Source organism: Hippopotamus amphibius, chromosome X, assembly GCF_030028045.1.
Source record: "Hippopotamus amphibius kiboko isolate mHipAmp2 chromosome X, mHipAmp2.hap2, whole genome shotgun sequence".
Lineage (NCBI taxonomy): Eukaryota > Metazoa > Chordata > Mammalia > Artiodactyla > Hippopotamidae > Hippopotamus > Hippopotamus amphibius.
In genome coordinates this window covers 31,329,586-31,349,704 of record NC_080203.1, presented here as the reverse complement: position 1 = coordinate 31,349,704, position 20,119 = coordinate 31,329,586, and the positions used below count along the sequence as shown (strand labels likewise).

The window sequence follows — 20,119 nt, the reverse complement described above, 5'->3', positions numbered from 1 at the left end:
TCCATCCTCTGATTACAGCGCGTACTCTGTACCCAACACAACTTACCGCACTCAGCAAAATAAGAAATACAGACTTTTTAGTATTGAGTGTATTTAAGAGGATTAAACACATTTTCTAAGATTCCTGCAATGACAAATAAGTGACCCTTTAGCTGGTAGAGCGGACTTAAGGGAGGAAAGTGGGGAAAGGAAATTAACTAGTATTTTGTAACCATTTTAAATAATTTCTCATTTTCCAAACACTGCTTTCATAACAGAAGTGTTTTACACTTGCACAATATTAATTACTTTATTATACGTGGAAGCCTGTGGTAGGTTGATTACACAATAAGACTGCAAACAACCAGTGGTACTTTTCTGACGTCAGAAGAGTACATAAGACTGAAACATCACCAAAAGTACATAAAAAACTCATCAGCATAAACATCAAAGTACATTAAAAATATAATCAGGAAAAAAATACAATTGCTAAAAAGTGGTTTAGAGCAGAGCCACTGTTTACCAGCGGCTTCAAATGGCAATTAGCGTTCATAGCAAGTCTGGATGACCTTACAAGACCCCTGTACAATACTGACTAGCGCACCCTTTTAAAATGTACGTTACACAGGCTGCAATTTCACAAAGAGGTTCTGAGGTCATGACCAAATGAGATACTCTCGCCCCTCACATCAGCTCTGTCACCAGCTGGAACCTTACTAATACCCACAGCTCCGAGTGTGTGGGGCTTTATTATACATGGACACATGTGGGTTCTGCTGTTAAAAGGGGGGAGGGGGATGTTTACTTTTCCTCTGTTGTTTGGTGTTTGGATGCCGAAAAGCAGAGGAAATGCGAAACGTGTTACCTGTTGGAATGTGGACCATTCTCAAATCCAAGCTGTCCAGACAGGGAGAAGAGGGAACAAGGAAGGCCCAGAACTCTCCGAGAGGACGGGTTAAGAACAAAAATAACATTAAAAACCCCAGAAGTGTGGGTAACAGGTAGTAACAGAGACAGAGAACAATGTTCTCAGGCCATGTATAATAAATAACACACACCCCAAATTTCAAAGAATGATGTAATTCCAACTTGGGTTCTAACACTGGAACCAACCAGCCGCTTGGGCTTCAACACTGTGCCCATCAACTCTTGACGGAGTCACAGCCTTGCTACAGCTGGGATAAGGGGAGGGTGCTTTTTTTTTCTTTCCTTCTTTTATTAAAGCTATCATTCCAGGCTTTGATCAAAGATCCAAGAATATTTGTTCTACCAGGCTGGAATGAATGTGGTTTGGAAGTTCAGAGTACATTTAAAAGCTGCAACAAAATATAGGTAGCCAACATCTCAGAATTTTGGATCAGCCCAGATGGAGACGGCGATTTGAAATGTTTTCGCTCCCTTACTGAAGTGGTGAAATGTATTCTCACACTACCTGTAAATTGGATATTCCATTACGGTGATAACGTACAGAATTCCCATGCGTTATAACACTTTCCTGAGAGTAAAGCAATTAGAATAACCTTAATCCTAGCAACAAAGTTTTGTGGGGTTTTTTTTTTTTGTGGTTTTTGTTTTGTTTTGTTTTGTTTTTGTACAGTTTTTTTGGTGGTTTTCTTTTTTCTTTCTTTTTTTTTTTTTGCCTTTAAAACTTTTGGGCTATTCCCTGACGATCTATACATGTAAATTTGATTGCTAAACATCGTCACTTCGAATGTCAAACTATTTTAATCTATTGATTTTGATTAAAAATCAATAGAAACAGAGCTAAAATCACTCTAACAAAATAAACTAAATATGAAAAGTTGCATTGAAAGGGCATTACATTATTCTTAACAGGATCGTGTAGAAACATTCCAATGGCAGTGTTCTCAAAAGAAAACAGAAATTCCATCAGAAGACCTGCAGCCCGGTCACTCTTGGGACCTCACCTGTAGCTCTGGCTGGTGGGGGTCTTTACTCTGGCACTGCACGGCTCACTAACGTCGGACATCATGTCTGTGTACCCTGAGAAATCTGACACTGAAGTCCTTGCTCTATGGTCCACTTCTCCGTTAGAGTTAGTGACAAAGGTCATTGGCACCCTGCTGCCCGACTTGAACTGAGAGCCAAACGCTTGCGCGGAGTTCTCAATCTGGTACGTCGTTCTAGGCTCTACGTCCTTCTGAGGCTCTATCTGGCTAGCTAACTCCTGAGATGGAATCTGAAAGCTTGCTGAGGACTCTAAGTTCTTCTGTTGTTCCTTCTGGCTAGTCAGTTTCTGAGATGAGGACTGGAAGGCTGAAGAAGTCTCTAGGTTCTTCTGAGAATCTATCAGGTCATCCAGCTCCTGGGAAGGTGTCAACTGCTGATGTGTGGCATCCAAAGCAGATAAATAAAGACCTGGCTGAGACCCAAACAACATCCCAAAAGGAGGCTTTGGCAACGAAGATGGCAACACTGAGGTAACAGACTGGCCGAAACCACACTCCAAAGGAGATGTAGTGTATATCTGTTTTTCCGGAAATAAAGTGTGGCTGTGGAGAGGTGAGGACAGACTGACAAACTGGAAACCGTGTCCCAGAGTAAAACCTGCATTCGTGGATTTCTCAAAAGCCTGCTGGAGGTATTTGGAGTATTCTTGCAACATGCTCGCCTTGTCATTCGAAGGAGTCTGGGTGCCGGGGCTCAAATTCTCTTCCTGAACCAGTTCTGAGTGTTCTCCTGAGGCGTGCAGATCCACACGTGGTTCTGCTATGCTGAAAGGATCCTCCTTCTGGCTCTCCGACTTGCTGGAGTACTGATCCAAAATACTCTGTAAAACCTCATCAGGAATTCCCGACTTGTCGTGACAAGACTTAATGTCCGCATTCAGGGCCGGGGAGTCCATAAGGGACAACAGGGCCTCACTGTCCAAGACGCCGACGCCCGCGGACTGAATGACGGACTGCTGGGAGACCATGTGTCCCACGTTCACGGAAAAGGCACTGTTGCTGCTGGCGGTGGGTAAGTACCTTCTCTTCTTAGAGAATTGCATGGCATCATCGTAGCTGCTGCCTATCTGACCTTGCTTGCCACCTGCACCCTGGAGAAGGCTGATGGTCTCCACGCTGTTGTTTGACACGATGCCAAGGGAGCCACCTGGTTTCCCGGACAAGGGCTTCTGTCCCACGATGTCTGGTAGCGGCGACACAAAATTCAGGTCGTTTTTGTCGGTACTCTTCCTGCTGCCCTTCTTGAAGATGAGTTTGGGCACCCTCTTCTGGAGCTCGTCCAGGCCGGAGCCGAGGATGCCCCCACCGGAGGACACGGCGGGCATCTCCACCGAGTACGTCTGCATGTTTATGCTGCTCGGCACGTGGGACTCACTGGCTTTCCCGGTCTTGGGCTCCTTGTTTTCCACGGCCAGGCCCTTGGACTTGGCTTTCCTCCTGGAGGAACTCGTGCTTCCCTGAGACAACGCGGCCAGGCTGCCCACGCCGCCGTGGCTGCCGGACGACCCCGGCTCCGCGCCGGGCGCCCCCTTCGCCAGGGCCTCGCCGCACCTGCGCCTGTGCTTCAGCAGCTGGTCCGTCCTTGAGAAATACTGCTGGCAAGTGTCACACTTGTGTGGCTTTTCTCCGCTGTGCGTCCGCTTGTGCCTCTCCATGTGGTACTTCTGGATGAACTTCATGCTGCACTGGTCGCAGCCGAAGGGCTTCTCGTGGCTGTGGATCTTCTCGTGCCGCTGCAGCAGGTACTTCTGGCTGAAGGCCATGCTGCACTGGCCGCACTGGAAGGGCCGCTCGCCGGTGTGGATGAGGACGTGCCGCCGCAGGTGGTAGGAGCTGCGGAACGCGGCGCTGCAGTGGTCGCAGACGTGCGGCTTCTGGCTGGGCGACAGCACGGCGCCCTCCGCGTCCCCCGCCGCCGCGCCCGGCTTCCTCTTGGCCCTGCTTCCCTGAGACTCCGGCTTCGGCCTCCGGGCCGCCCTTCTATTCTTAAACCAAACCTTCAATCAGAGAGGAAACGGGATTGAGTTAGTATATTGAGCATTTCATGTCAGACACGAAAAATCGCAGCTGGGAGCACTCGGGGCCGAAGATTTTAAACTGCATCAGGAAAAGCTACTTCCTTCTTGCTAAAATATCTTGGGATATTTAGCTGAAAACCCTCCCCACTTTAGCCCCGACTGCCATTAAGGAGCACTGACCACGTGCCAGGCTCTGGACTGGCATATGGCTTTGTCTCTCTCCCGCCACCTTCACTATTATTTCCCCCACTCTCATGTGCAGGTGGAGCTGACCAACTGCACTCGGTCCCTGCTGCTATTACGATGCCTGGTAGGTCTGCATCCTGACAACGGACCATCAGCTCCAGCTGCCGCTAACCCTTACTCACTGGGCAGGTGTCGCCTTAGTTCTGGGGAAGTTGAGCATAGGAAAAAGTGGCTGCCTTTTAAAATCACACAGGAGAATGGCCTCAATTCTGAAAAACCCATGACTAAAGGGTCATTCATCCTCTGGAACCTCGGGATGGTTAAAAAGATGGAGATGGTATTGTGAGGGAGGTCGGGTCACGGGGGGCCCTTGGACTTTGTGGCTTGTCTTGCTGGACACCAGTGTAGCTGAAGCCCTGGACACTGCCTTAATGTTAAACCATAGGAGTAATGAATGGTTAGGCCGACTCAGCCCAAATTTACTAAAACTCTTAAAATCTTTGCCCAGCCAAGAGTTTGGGGGAAAGAGGCAGACCATTGTCACCACCGTGAATTCTGCACTCTCCACCCTGCCCCACCCTCCAAACCTTCCTGGGCTCGGGACCAGGTCAGCTCACTCTGCTCTGGCTACAGTTGCAGGACCTTGGACCAGACCCTTGCTGCCCAGAGTGGTTGGGCCTCTAGGCCCCGCTACTCAATCAGGAGATCCCCATCCTGAACCTTGTGCTTAAGGCAAGAGGGTACAACCTGCATTGTAGGAAGACAGTCCACAAGCACGTGGGTGAGGAGTCACAATAATGGCTCCTCGCTAAATATCTGCCACCTATTAACTGAAAGGAAAACCTGTCCTGTGGACTCTGCTGCTCCCTCAGCATCCCAGTGAAAGGAATTACATCATATTTAGTATGTTTGGATGTTTCCACTCTGCAAATTTTCCCAGAGACCAAGGGGCCTCCTCTCTGTCACCTCATTTCCCCTCTCCCATCTTAGTACTTGGGTCCTGCTGCTGCATGAATATGTGGTCTTAAACAGCCAGTGTAATGGAGCTCATTTTGGGGGGATGCAGTGTAGCAGTGGTCAAACCTGGATAAATGGAAGTAAAATGCACAGCTGGCTCACAGAGGCTCAGGCTGACACTACTTCCATGTTTCCAATACTGATGTCATAAAACAATTCTTACGGTATTTGCAAAACAAGGGAGGGGATCCATTAAATTTTTCTTTCAGAGATTCAGGCTGTAGAGTCTGGAAACTGATGAAAACATTCTCTCTTTTCCTCACTTGTGTCTTGTTGCTCTTTTTCCCTTCTGAACTCCATTAAGACCCCACTGTGTAAACTGAGGAAGAGGTCCCCAAAACTTCAGTTTTTCTTTTCCTCTGAGCTTGCTTTGCCTGCTTGAGGAAGCAGAGGCCTGGGCCTCCCAACTCCTGGCCAGACCTGACTGTGAGCCCAGCCCCTGGCCTCAGCTGCCAGCACTGCTTTCCAGAGCCCCTCTCCCCACACCAGCTCTGCAGCCCTTGTCCACCACTGCCCTCACACACCCTCTCTGCAGCAAAGCTGGTGAACTCATCCTGATTTTTCTTATTCTCTATTTTTTCTTCCTCCTTTGTCCCCCAAAATACTCCTTTGATATAACTTTGGCTTTTCTATAGTCTCAAATAATCTGTCCTGATCCATTGACTCACAAATCTGTCCTCACTGGGAGAGGAAAAGAAAACGGATTTCCCCTTACCACAGGGAAGAATCCCGCCTGAACTCAGAGGCATCCTCCACGACCAACACATTCCACACAACCCATCTCTTCCTCACAGTACCACAAAAAGGGAGAAAAGCCTCAGATATTAAACAGTCCTCAAGAGACTATCATGAATGCTTTTGGTAGTCTCAAAACGTTGGATGTATGAGGAATCCTCACCGCATAGGCTCCACTCTGTATAACTCTTGCCTATCTTCTTCCTTTCTCAGGTGAGAGCAACTCTGTCAGGAATTGTTATTTTAGTTTCTTTGTTATTTAGACATATTTAGATGGTTGTAACTCACCCTCCCACTCCACTATAATGCATGACCTATTATGTTAGCAAGGCTTTCACGCTGGCATATCAAAGAACTCCAGAAAATGAAGACTTAGAGCTGTCACTCTCTCTACTACTTTAGGAAACACTTAGAAACTCCTGCAGGAGAGGGCCTCTCTCCCATAGGGCGCTGTGTGTGTGTGTGTGTGTGTGTGTGTGTGTGTGTGTGTGTGTGTGTGTGTTGGGGTGGGGTCTCTTTTCTCCTCAGCCCTTGGGTTGGAGGCCCAGATCAGCCCTGGAGGATCCCTGTCAGGGCTGCCATGAGCTGGGCAGCCTTGTTTTCCTACCTCAGACATTTGCAGTTGCTGGGAGCTCATACTTGGTCTACACCAGGCTGGGCCTCACGTGGCAGCACTGGGCACTGGGCCTCTGATTTTCCCGGGACACTGCCAGGCTCTCATGAGCTGATCCTGGCCTAGGTTGTCCCCAAAGTAGCTGGGCCACCTGCCTATCCCCAGGCAAGGACACATGCACCCCCAACAAGTGGTCATCTACTCCACTGATGCCCGCCAGGGAGGGGGCCTCTCACCTCCTGCCCTCCTACTAGACAACCGCTGGGTCCCAGTGGATGTCGCCAGGAGTGGGGTCCAGGCGTGGGGGCTGTTGTAGAAGGGCATCTGAGGCCATCTCACTAGGGCGGAAGTTCACTGTTTTCCCTGCCTGGACTGACTTGGGCAGCAGCCAGGCTGCTCCATCCCTCTGCTCCCAGCTGTGTCTCCTGCACAGGGTCCCTGCAGGACTCCAGGCTGGGGTAGCGAGGAAGAGCCCTGAGTTGGTGCAGGAGAAGAAGGGCACCACAAGCATCAGGGCAAGGATGTCAGACCCACCCCTCAGCACACTGACAGCAAGGCAAGCCCTGCCCTAGGCAGGGAGCTGCCTCCAGTGGGACACCTCAGGACCCAAAGACTGTGAGCTGTGCCTCCCAGCTCGGGCCCGTGCCTCTGGAAAGTGTTCAGCGTTCAAGTGCCTCCTTCATCAGCTGACAAGATGGTGTTTGACACTACCTCCCAAAAGTTCTAATGTCCTGAAAATATTTTCTACACTAAAGAAAGTCCTGCGAGAATCTTATTTTGTTCTAAAAGCAAGAAACCACTCTCTGTGCAAAAGACAACAAAAGAACAGCTGTGGGAGGACCGGACTTGGACTTTGTGCTCTCCTCTCCCCTCAGTGTCAGCTTAACTAAACATACATTGGTTGCTCATCTGTTGTGTTCTGAGTGTGAATCATCCCCTCACTCCAATGCCTAAGTATTTATAAATTGACTCCTCATGCAAAATATTTATGCTTGGTTTTAAATAACTCAATATACTTGGAACCCTCGGTGCATTAATTTGAATAATATCAACTTCAGACTTAACCTCAGTGTGACTCCACACAGAAGTGGCACCTAAAGGATACCAGTGTTAGAAGCAAGTGAACTTTGTGTGTGTGCATGTGCGTGTACATAATTCAGTACCATATAATATATAGACGTTTATATAGGTATAGATTATAAAAAGGCGTACATATATATATATATATATAATGTTCACCTTTGTGAACAAGGAATAGTATACTATGGTAGTTTTATTTCCTTCAGGAAATCAAGTTCTTCTGGTAATGGGCAATTTCCAAAACTGGGGTTTACTTATCCCATTTACCACCAACCAAGACCCCAAAGTTTACCATATTTCCCAAACAAGGAAAAGGTCACAAAAACAAACCAATGTGAGAATGTCCAGGACGAAGGAGTCCAAGCCCCAAAGCAGGTTTTAGATTGGCTGCCCTGCCAGCTTGCTTTTTTTCAGGTTTACTGACCTGCACTCTGGCCTCAGTCACACCCATGCACCTCGCAATCTCCTGTCTGAGGGGAGAAAATTGGAAGTGTTCAGTATTGGGGGCTGTGGATGAAACTGAATATAGGATGTTATTTCATCCTGTAAAAATTTTCTTTTCTAAAACGTATCAGCGATTTATTTTCAGAACCAATTTCTGCCGTAGGAAAAATGACACATTTTCAGGATTTACAGTGAAAGTAAGTTGAGAAAGTATTTAAGGAGAGCCAAGTCTTATTGGTAAAGGAGGCCGAGTTCCCAAGAACTAATGAAATTCGAATTCACAGTTGCTTTTAGTGTCACCAACTTCAAAGATGAATAAAATCTCTGACAAAATATCGTTACCAGCTTTCAACCACTTCTCTTGCCCATTTTAGGCATTACTTTAGACCCTTAAAATAGCTTGTTCGATCCGTCAGTGGATCCATCAGTGATGAACAGGTTGGAGTACGTCCTACAAAAGGTCGCCACACACTGCTGTTCATTCTTTGGTTGAGCTTATGTAAGAAAATTTTTATCACCAGCTCCCCAGCACTGAGCTAGTACACCATTCTGTAATCTGTAGCTAGAGGGCTGCGTTAGAGCTAGTTTTCTCACAAGAGCAAAAGTTAAGGGAATGTACAAAAATCACTAGTCAAGATAATTTTCAAAATCACGATTTTAAAATATATCAATGCAAATATAATCCGTGAAGAACTGACGTTCAAAATTTTAAATTAAAGTAGACCCCAACCGGCATTCCCTCCCCCTTGCCTCAGGCAACTCATTATTTACTTTAACTGGCCGGCAACAGAGCTTCCAGAAGGGGCTTATTCAAACAACTCAGGGAAATACTGACCTGGATTCCCACCAGGCAGAGCCCCCGCCCCCGCCCTAGGCCCCGAGTGCGGGGGCAGGGTCCCGGCCCGCCTGAGGCCCCGGAGCTTCCAGGTCCCCAGCCCAGGACAGGGACCCGCGAGAGCGCCGCCCGCCGCCCAGACCGCGCTGCCCGCTCGCCGCCACCCCAGGCGCCACCTTACCGCTTGGTCAGGTTGGGGTACGGAGTGCGCCGGAAAAGGCCCTCCAGCTCCTGCACCTGCACCTGCGTGAATCTGGCGAGGCGGACCCGCTGCTGCCCTTCTGCGGCCATGTGGACCCTCGACGGCGGCCCGCGGGGGCCACTCCTCCCCGCCCTGCTCTCCGCCATCGCCGCCTCCCACGCCCGCCTCCGCCTCGCGGCTTTCTCGGCCCTCCGGGCCCGCGGTCCCGGGCCGACGTCAACGCCTTCTTCTCCTTCTCCTCCTTGGTCTCCCGCCTCTTTCCCTTCCGCGGCTGCTCCCTGCTCGGGTTCCGACTGAGCCTTCTGCTCCTCTCCCCGCTCTCCAGGAAGCGAGATCTCCAAGGCCTTCGCCTCTGCAAGGGAGGAAAACCAAAAAGAAAGATCAGGCCCTCGAGTGATCCCGGCTGTGGGGAGGAGGCGGGGAGGGACTGCGTCTGAGGGGGGTCCTGCCGCTCGCCCCTCCCTGGGAAAGCTCCTTTCCTGGAATTGGCTGAAGCTAATGCACCGCCCGCCGCTGACCAAGGGCTTCTTCCCGCTCCTTGTTGATGCGCAGCCTGAGAAAGCCAGCCATGAGGGAATCCGCGTTGGCATCAGCATGGCCATGGGCATCATGGCTGCTCCGGGGCGGAGGCTCCATGTCTCGAGTGCTGTCGAGGAGGCTGTGTGCTTTAGCGGAGGCCGCGCTGGATCTCCTGAGACCCCGGCTCAAGACTCAAGGCTAGAGTTGTGGCCCTGGATCCCGCACACTTAGGACTCCTCTGGCGTCTGGTCAGCTTTCAGGAAGTCTGGAGAGAGGCCCTCTGTGGGTTTACCACCGCCTCCTGGCGGTTGGGTCGCCTGAGGTGCGCATGTGCCCAGGGCTTGGCAATCTCGGGAGGGGGCGGAGTGCGCGCCCCAGGGATGCTGGTAGGGAGCATGCGTGAGAGCAGAGCTTGGGGCCCCAAGCTGCAACTGAGCTAAGTACTCGACACGTGGTCGGACTTCTTCCCAGTGCGAGGGGCTATGCCCGATTTGTGCAGGGTAAGAGAGAGACCTCATAGACTTTGGAGAAATGTTTGGGATTATCTCTTGGCCCCGTCCTCTAGATCCAAAAGCCAGTACTAAGCGGGGAACAGTAATCAAAGTACTACGGGTCGCCGTTGGTGTCCTCCGGGGACTGGTTGCAGGACCCGTCGCGGATCCCAAACCCGCGGATGCTCAAGTCCCATAGTCTGTCCTTAGTATCTGCTGATGTGAAACCCATGGATCTGGAGGGCGGCCTGTATATTTATTGGAAAAAAAACAAAACCCCAAAACTGTGTTGAAGTGGACTCGCAAGTTCAAAGCCGTGTAGGTCAAGGGTCAGCTGTATTATTAGTGAGGAGTTTCCGTGCTCTGAGAGTTTCGGCAATGACGTTGAATTCAGAGGCCACAAATAGTCCCCGGGTCTCCAGGAGCAGGAGTTCAGTGCTGAGTTTTCTGAGCATGTGGGGTGCTGAGACGCACTGTGGAAACAAATCAAAAGAAAACAAAACTCAGCTCGCCCCTTGAGAAAGTCCATTAGCCTATAGATTTTAACTAATGAATCCACATCAGATTGCAGGTGTAGAAACCTGCACAGTGCTTAGAGTACTCAAGAATGCTTACAGGGTACAAAATTTGGTGGGGGTTTTTTTTGGGGGGGGTGGTTTTTGGGGTTTTTTTTTTTTGTCCTTGTTACAACTGTGGACTATAGTACATTTCTGTGCACAGCTCCTGTTGCTTCTGGCTGTAGATCCTCTACAGGAACATACACATCCCTTGTGGTGGGCCCCTGTGGACTTGGATACATTGACCCACTTTCTTGCCACTGCCTCCCCTCCCCACCCCCCTGCTTATCTTGCCTCCACGTTTTCTAGAAATCATTTCCTAAGCCCTTGCTGAGGAATAAACAACTTTTATTTATTGTCAAATAAAAGAGAGTCAGGCCAGATTTAGGGCTCTATGGTTTTTCCTTGAAGAAGTGTTTTACAGATGCCCCCAGACTTGTTAATATCCTAAACATTGAAAATAGCTTCTAATAATGGGTCCTATACTTGACAATGTACTTGATTCCTCCTGTGTTTCCTTGGCAGCCATTTTGGTCAACCCCATTTGAGATCGGAAGCCAAATCATTTGTGTGGACACCTAAATATATCATGGGACCTAGTCACCTCACCTGCAGTGCCTGAGGGATGCGTGCCGCTGCCTCATGGTTTTGGAGGACGGCTAAGAAACTAACTAAAAATGGTTTGTTTACCTATTCTTTTTCAAAAAGATGGGAGGAGACAGCAATAGGAGTACCTCTTCCTGATTTTAACCAAGACATTTCCTCCTCAGGTTGGCCCTTGTTGAGTTCTGCAGGCCACCCCCTCTCTTGGCTGGATACCCTATGCACAATTTTGGCTTGATATTACTTGTCACAGGAGAGACTGTGAGGGTTTTCAACGTGATTTGCATTAGACTAGCTAGGACGTCTGTGACAGCTCCGGAGGTGCGTCCTTTCACATCTCCCATGTCCACAGTGAATTTGTGTTTTCTCAACTTTAGTCACACATGTGACCTTTGACAAATGTTGCCCTCCTTTGGCATCAGTCATGCTCGTATTTGTTTAAAAGATTTACTTCACTTCACACTTTGAAATCCTTAAATCCTGAATGGAGCCTCATCCCAAGCAGTAATAGCCATGAACTGTGGTTCAATATAGTAGATTCATGGGAGCAGGGGCCCTGGAGCCAGATTGCTGGCATCTAAATCCTGGCCTTTCTCACCGCTTGCTAACTGGCGAAACTGTGAGCTTGCTTATTCTCAGTGAATCTTGGTTTGCACATCTCTAAAATGAGGACAGCAATATTAACTACGTCACCAGGTTATTGTGAGCATTAACTGAGATGATAAAAACAAAACCTTACCAGTGGCCAGACCATGCAGCCTCACATTTCCAATTTTCATCAGTTTTGTGGTTTATGTATTCCCAAAGGTCCATGAGAGAAGAGAGATGATGGTTATTCTCTGGCAGTTCGCAATGAGGACAGAACGTTTTCTTGTGAGTATGCTGCAACAATGATTTTTTGTCCCTATACATGCTTCAGTCAGTAATCCTGTGACTCAGTTATACATATATAAGCATTCTTTTTTCATATTCTATTTCGTTATTATTTATCACAGGATATTGAATATAGTTCCCTATGCTCTACAGTAAGACATTGTTGTTTTTCCATTTTATATATACGAGCTTGCATCTACTCATCCCAGAGTCCCAATCCATCTGTCTCCCCCCTCAGCTCCCCTTGGCACCCACGTCTGTTCTCTATGTCCATGAGTCTGTTTCTGATTTGTTGATGGGTTCATTTGTGTCATATTTTAGATTCTACATATAAATGATATCATATGGTATTTGTCTCTCTTTCCGACTAACTTCGCTTAGGGTGATAATCTCTAGTTGCACTGTAATTGTTATTTTCGATAAGGGGTTTCACATGTTTCTTTTTGAAAACACTTTTTATCATGAAAATATTCAAATATACACAACCATGGCAAGAGTACTGGAACGGACTCCCATAAACGCCAATAACCAGGTTCAGCATTTATCAGGATCTTACTAAATTGTATCAGTCTTCTTTGCTTGCTCCCTCCCTCCCTGCTTGCCTCTCTCCCTCCTTTCCTCCCTTCCTTCCTTCTGTCCTTTTCTCCTCCTCCCCTCCCAGCTCACTCTCCTCTTCTTGCTATGCTAATTTCAGAGAAACGCAAGACAACATGTGTTTTCATCCCTATATCTCGATGGGCATGTACTTTCTAAAAAGTACAGACTCCTTTTCTACATAACCACAGGGCCATCCAGGCACCTGAGTGGTAATAATAATCCCTTGGTACCATCGCCCAGTGGCTTGTATTCAGAATTCCCTGATTGCCTCAAAAATGACTTTCTACAGTTGGTTTTTTTTAGGATACAAATTTTTCTGTGTCTACACTGATAAAATAAAAGGAAAACTCGGGCGGGGGGTGCATTTGCATATCGAATCCCAGCCTTAGAAAGGGGAGGAGGAAATTAAAGACAGCCCTGGATCTCTACTACTGCTGGTGGTTGTATGTGGCAATGAAAGTGATGCGGTGTTTGCACTCACTGCCCTATCTCAGGACACCATGGGCCCTTCGGGTTTGTTCCAAGTCATGTGCACACGAAATCCCAGTCCAGACGCTGGGACAGTGCATCCCTTGCTGTAACCACACATTAAGGTAAAATCGCACGATTTTTCTTTAACTTCTGCCTGATATATTAGGCCATTATGAGCAGCAAGCTTGTAGAACCCCCGCTGTTCATGGATTTATATGCTGAAGAGCGAACCAAGCACCTCACTAAGGATGTCTTTACCTAAGGCAGCCTGGGCTCAAGCCTCAAAGAGCTGCTCCCTACAGCTGCATTCTCTGTGGGCGTCCGTTGGAGGGACGCCTTACATGACATTCTTGATCCTTGCTAGGACTGAGGAAAACTATTTGCTTTTAGTCTACTTGATGGTAAAAGAAAGGCAATGTGCTAATTCCTGCCGACTTTCAGATATGTCAAGTTCTAGCTCAATCCCCATCTCTTGGAAGAAGCCTTCCCGGCCCACAGTGCTCTGGTCTTCTGAGCTCTTACTGCTCTTGAAATGGGACCAATTCACTGGATGCCTATCACACATTGCTTCCATTGCAAGTCACTGTTAAATACATGGAAGCACAAATGGTGTAGGTATAAGCGTGTGTGTACCTGGGTGAATGCAGTGTGTATGTGTATGTATGTGTATTGTATGATTTCTGAATTAGATGTTCATCTCCTGGCACGTGACACACTTCTTAGTATTCCCCATGCAGTACCCCAGAGCAATGCTGTGTACACAGCAGGCATTCAGTAAAGACTCGTTGGTTGGTTGAAGGTAAATATGGAAGATGAGTGGATGGCCTTGAGCAAGGCCACGGAGCCTGGGGACTTTGACCAGCTGAGCTTGTCCGGTGTTGGCTGCATCCTCTTATGTTCCTCCCAGCCCATCTGGCCGTCCTGAGTGACAGACTCTGAGGTAGCAATGATCTTCCCGGAAGGGGTCTGGCACTTACGTGGTGGTCTTAGATTGAGCGGAGAAACACATCAGCAACATGCTCTCCTCTCTGTCTGAAGCACTGTGTGTGGAGCCGCCCTGGAAGTCTTCTCTGAATTGCAAAGGCTCCTCTCTCCTGTTTCTCTCTCCTTCTTCATGGTTATCATCTTTCTCCTCCCTATCCTGTGTGTGTGTGTGCCTGTGCGTGTGCGTGTGCATGTGTGTGTGCGTGCAATTGTTTAATTCAGTGTCCATGCACTATAAACGAGGGCCAAAGACATAAGCAAGTCATAGAGAGAAAGAAAATACATGAGTTAAAGTCACATATATTCTGGAACAAGACCAATGCCACAGCTGAGTAACAATGCAATAATATGGGAGCTCACAGAAGGTAGATATTTTCAATACAAATCTGAAAGCATACGTGGAAGATGTGGACTTAAAGATGGCTCAGTGTGGCTGGGGGTCCTTATTTGTCTTCCCCAAATATATACTCATGAACAAAAGTAACACATTATCATCGTGATTTATATGGAGATTATGAATAAGCTCCCCCCCCTCAAAAAAAAAACAAATTATACTCCAGTATAATCTTGTCAAACGTCCAAGGGTGATAATGAAAACTAATTTTTCTCTTTCTTATCCTGTAATTTCTTTCTTCCATTCTTTGTTTCTTTCTTGGCTGTGTGTGGGCTTTATCTCGTTGCGGCAAGCAGGGCTACTCTTCATTGCAGTGGGAGGGCTCCAAATTGTGGTGGCTCTCTTATTGTAGAGCAGAGGCTCTAGGCATCCAGGCTTCAGTAGTCGTGGAACATGGGCTCAGTAGTTGTGGCTCCTGGGCCCTAGAGCACAAGCTCAGTAGTTGTAGCGCACTGGCTTTGCTGCTCCGTGGCATGTCGGATCTTCCCAGAGTAGGGATCGAACCCGTGACCCCTGCATTGGCGGGTGGATTCCTAACCACTGCTCCACAGGGAAGTCCCTGTAATTTCTTTACAAGGACTAGATTCCACACACTATAGATGGTGTGCACAGTCTTGCTCTTTCTATAATTTGAACTCATACTACATAATCTTCGCCCTCATAGGTGGAAGTTTAATTTCGAGGACCCCAAAAGTTCACAAAAAGTAACTAACCCCACCATTAACTCAATAGCTGGTGGCAGTTAGGGGAAAAGGCTTTGTAGCCTGGTTTCCCAAGCCCTGGGCAGCAATTACATACATGTTGGTGCAAATGAATATGAAGGCATGCAGACAGTGAACTCAAAATGTCTGTACACCTTTTAAAAATCTGTTCTTGAGGCATGGACTTCATATGTGCTTGAGCAGACAGATAGAGATCGTTTTCATGTCTGAAATGAAATGGCAGCGTAGCCATTCTAAAACCTGCTTCAGGACTTGGACACCTTTGTCCTGGACATTCTCATGTTTGTGTGCTTTTGCTGCCTTTTCCATGTCTGGAAAAAAAGTTTTGAGCTTTGAGGTCTTGATAGGTGGTAACTGGGATCAGCAAATGTCAGGTTTTAGAAATTGTCCACTATCAGAGGAACAGGAATTCCTAAAGGAAAAAAATATATATATAGTATACTATTCCTTGTATACAAACGTGAATCTGTATATGTATATATCTACACTCAAATATATATATGTATAGTTTATAAAAAGGTGTATACAAATACATATACCTTTGTGTAAATTATGCCTATACAAACTTACATATTATATGTCACTGAATTATACACACAGACACACAAAGTTCAATTGCTTCTAACATTGCTGTCCTTTAGGTACCACTCTGTGTGGAGTCACACTGAGGTTAAGTCTGAACTGGAAATTATTCAAATTAATTCACCTGGCAGTCCAATTATATTAAATTATTTAAAACCAAGCATAAGTTCCTTGCATGAGGAATACATTTACAAACACTTAGGCATTGGAGTGAGGGATAATTCACACTCAGAGCACAACAGATGAACAACCAATGTATGTTTAGTTAAGCTGACCCTGATGGGAAGGAGGGAGCACAGAGTCCAACTGACATCCTCCCACAGCTGTTCTTTTGTCGTCTTTTCCACAGAGAATGCTTTTAGCACAAAATGAGATGCTCTGGAACTTTTTTAGTGAAGAAAGTACTTTTAGGTGTGTAGAAATTCTTAGAGCTTTCGTAAAACACCATTTTGTCAACTGAAGAAGCAGGCGCATGAAAGTTAAGCAATGTCCAGAGGAGTGGGCCCGGGCTGGGTGGCACAGCTCACAGGGTTTGGGGCCTGAGGGGTCCCACTGGAGGCAGCTCCCTGCCTAGGGCAGGGCTTGTGCTGCAGCCAGTGCGCTGAGGGGCGGGTCTGACTAGCTTGCCCTGACTCCTAGGGTGCCCTTCTTCTCCAGCACCAACTCAGGGCTCTTCCTCTCCACCCCTGCATCGCAGTCCTGCAGGGGACCCCGTGCAGGAGACGCAGCTGAGAGCTGAGGAATGGAGTGGCCTGCCTGGTTCCCAAGTCAGTCCCGGCAGGGAAAACGGTGAGCTTCCCCTGCAAGCGAGGTTGCCTCAGATGCCCTTCTACAACAGCCTCCACGCCTGGACCGTGTTCCTGGTGACATCCGCTGTGACCAAGCAGCTGTCTAGTAGGGGGGCAGAAGGTGAGAGGCCCCCTCGCTGGCGGGCACCTCTGGGGTAGGTGACCACTTGTTGGGGGTGCATGTGTCTTTGCTTGGGGGCAGGCAGGAGGCTCAGCTACTTTGGGGCCAGCCTAGGCCAGGATCAGTCCACGAGAGCCTGGCAGTGTCTCGGGAAAGCCAGAGTCCCAGTGCCCAGTGCTGCCACGTAAGGCCCAGCCTGGTGTACACCAAGTATTGGCTCCCCGAGGTAGGAAAACAAGGCTGCCCAGCTCATGGCGGCCCTGACAGGGATCCTGCAGGGCTGATCAGGGCCTCCAACCCAAGGGCTGAGGAGAAAAGAGACCCCACCCCAACACACGCACAGCCCCACGGGAGAGAGGCCCTCTCCTGCTGGAGTTTCTAAGTGTTTGGTAAAGTAGTGGAGAGAGTGGCAGCCCTAAATGTTCATTTTCTGCAATTCTTTGATATGTCAGTCTGAAAGTGTTGCTAACAAAGTAGGTTATGCATTATAGTGGAGGTGGGTGGGTGGGTTGCAACCTTTGAAATATTTCTAAAGAACAAACACACTAAAAAGACAATTTCAAACAAAGTTCCACAGACCTGAGAGAGGTGGAAGTTAGGCAAGAGTTATACAGAGTGGAGCCTACTCCATGAGGATTCCTCACACATTTAAATTTTTGAGTCTACCAGATGCATTCATGAATAGTCTCTTGAGGAATTTCTAATACCTGAGGCTTTTCTTCTTTTTGTGGTACTGTGATGAAGAGATGGGTTGTGTGGAATGTGTTGGTCGTGGAGGATGATTTTAAGTTCAGGCTGGATTCTTCCCTGTGGTAAGGTGAAATATATTTTATCTTGCTTTTCCAGTTATGACAAATTTGTAAGTCAGTGGAACAGGACTGATTATCTGAGACCTTACAAAAGCCAAAGTTATGTCAAAGGAGTATTATGGGGGAAAAATTGGAAGAAAAGAAAGAAAGACAGAAAAAGATAAATCAGGATGACTTCAGTAGCTTTGCTGCAGAGAGTGTGTGTGAAGGCAGTGATGGACAGGGGCTCCAGAGCTAGTTGGGGCGGCGGGGGCGGGGGGGGGGTCTGGAAAGCAGTGTTGGTGGCTGAGGCCACAGGCTGTGCTCAGAGTCAGGTCTGGCCAGGGCTTGGGAGGCCCACGCCTCTGCTTTGTCAAGCAGGCATAGCAAGCTCAGAGGAAAAGAAAATCTGAAGTTTTCATGAGTTGCTTTTCCTAGGTTTACACAGGGATCTCTTATTGGAGTTCAGAAGGGAGAAACAGCGACAAGAAACAAATGAGGGTAAGAGACAATGTTTTCATCTATTTCCAAACTTTACATCATGAGTGTCCCAAAGAAATTTTTCCCATTTCTGTTGAGAAGGAATTGACATACAGCACTGTATGAGTGTAAGGGGCAGGGCGTAATGATTTGACTTACAGGCATCATGAAATGATTACCACAGTAAGCTTAGTGACCATTCATCATCTCATATACATACAAAATAAAAGAAGAAGAAAAAATTATTTTGTGATGAGAACTTTTAGGATTGACTCTCAACAACTTTCATGTATCCCATAGAGCAGTGTTAAATATGGTCCTGAGGCTGTACATTACCTCCCCAGGAATTCTTTTTCTTATAACAGGAAGTCCATATCTTTTGATCACCTTTATCCAATTCCCCCTCCCCCACCCGCGGCCTCTGTTAACCACAATTCGAATCTCCTTTTCTATGAGTTTGGTGGGATTTCTCTCAAGTCTACATAGCAACGAGATTATACAGTATCTGTCTTTCTCCGTCTAACCAAAGAAAAATTTAATCGATGTCCTCCCCCCATTCCGCAAGTGCAGTAAAGGTGATTTTACAGAACCAGCACTGGAAATACAGAACTAGTATCAGCCTATACCTCACTTAGCCTGCTTTGAGCTGTTTGTTTATGCATATCTGACCACTGGTACACTTGTATCTGCCCAAAATGAGCTCCATTACAGTGGCTGTTCTGGACTACATATTCATGGAGCAGAAAGACCTACGTATACTAAGATGGAGAGCAAAACTGAGGCGACAGACAGAGAGAAGAGGGCTCAGCCTATGTTTTCCATTGAGTCTGCCTGGGTAATTCTGAGGCCTGCCTTAGGTTGGGAGCCCTCCACACCTCAAAATCCACATCAAGCAGGTGCATGTGATGTGGACCCGGATAAAGCCTCCTCTGGGGATCATTCTCATCTTGCACACTCTTTGTGAGGGATCCCTTAGTAGGGACACTATTTTTCCTAACTGGACTATGGCAGCCAGTTGTTTGTCTTCAGCCCCCATTAGGTGGCGCTTACTCCCCCACAACACACCCGGTGCCCGGAAGCACCTGTTCAGTAGGACAGATCCCTCCTTGCAGGGAGGGACAGGAATATCAACACCTCTGCTTTTAGTCACTTCAAGAATCACTTTAGCCAGCTCAGTCCAAGGGTTGGAGTCCCCATATTCCTCTGAGGAGGGGTTAGAATGATGCCTTCTTCAATAGCAGATGCAAGCCTGACAGCAGCACAGCAGGGTCGCTATTTACAAAGGTGACTCCTCTACGTACCCTTAGGATTCTGGCCTCAGCCTGCGAGGTCTGCCTTGTGGGCTCCTTAACCTGCCATAGCAGTAGACAGGGAGAAGGACACCCTCCCGGCTCTAAGTACTGTCAGAGAAGAAAAAGAATTCTCCCTCTACCCTTCCAGGTTCTTGGCTGGGACATTCGACTCCCCCCCTACCCCCCCCCCCTCCGCCCCGCCACCCACCGCAATAAAAGATTAAGAAGAGAAGAACAAACAGAAGTTTAGTCACATGTATGACCCTTGTATACACGGGAGAGACCCAGGAAAACTGAATAACTCCTCGAAATGGCCCCAACCACCACCTTAAATACCAGCTAAAGACAAAAGAAAATGTTTGGGGGGAGCCAGTTATGGGAGGTTTTTAGGAAAAGCATAGTACACAAGGTATGGTTGTTATGCAGATTAAACCTGGGTGCCTTCTCCACTGATAAGACTTTCTAGTGATTTAGGTATCCCCCTCTGCCTGGTACAGAGAGAGAGCTGCTCTATCAAATGGAGATGTCCCCTCTAGTAACTTCTACTCAGTTTTCTGAACTTCCCCTCTGTCTGCTGTTTCTTAAAAAGAACCAGCTAAAGATAGTCAAAGGGGCAAAATCTGCTCCCCTTAAGTACCAGAAATCATTAGCCTGCCCATGGGAAGCTCCTCCCACTAGAGCCCATTATCAGGTCAGGGGGAGCCCACCCTCAGTCCAGAGGCATGCACTGCTCTCTTTTTATGTATTTAGGCCCACAGGGCTTACAAGGTCTAGCACC

At 47.8% G+C, this 20,119-nt stretch overlaps 1 protein-coding gene and 2 pseudogenes across 1 annotated transcript; 1 reads left to right on the top strand and 2 right to left on the bottom strand.

The window, feature by feature from the left end:
* Nucleotides 1–1,544: 1,544 nt before the first annotated feature.
* Nucleotides 1,545–3,912, bottom strand: LOC130842013 (zinc finger protein 281). The gene has a single exon (XM_057718658.1). The coding sequence runs from the start codon at nt 3,710–3,712 to the stop codon at nt 1,904–1,906; it is 1,809 nt and encodes a 602-aa protein (XP_057574641.1). The 5' UTR covers nt 3,713–3,912; the 3' UTR covers nt 1,545–1,903.
* Nucleotides 3,913–6,415: 2,503 nt separating this feature from the next.
* Nucleotides 6,416–6,523, top strand: LOC130842778 (small Cajal body-specific RNA 20; annotated as a pseudogene).
* A 10,473-nt stretch (nt 6,524–16,996) lies between these two features.
* Nucleotides 16,997–17,142, bottom strand: LOC130842792 (small Cajal body-specific RNA 20; annotated as a pseudogene).
* Nucleotides 17,143–20,119: the final 2,977 nt, after the last annotated feature.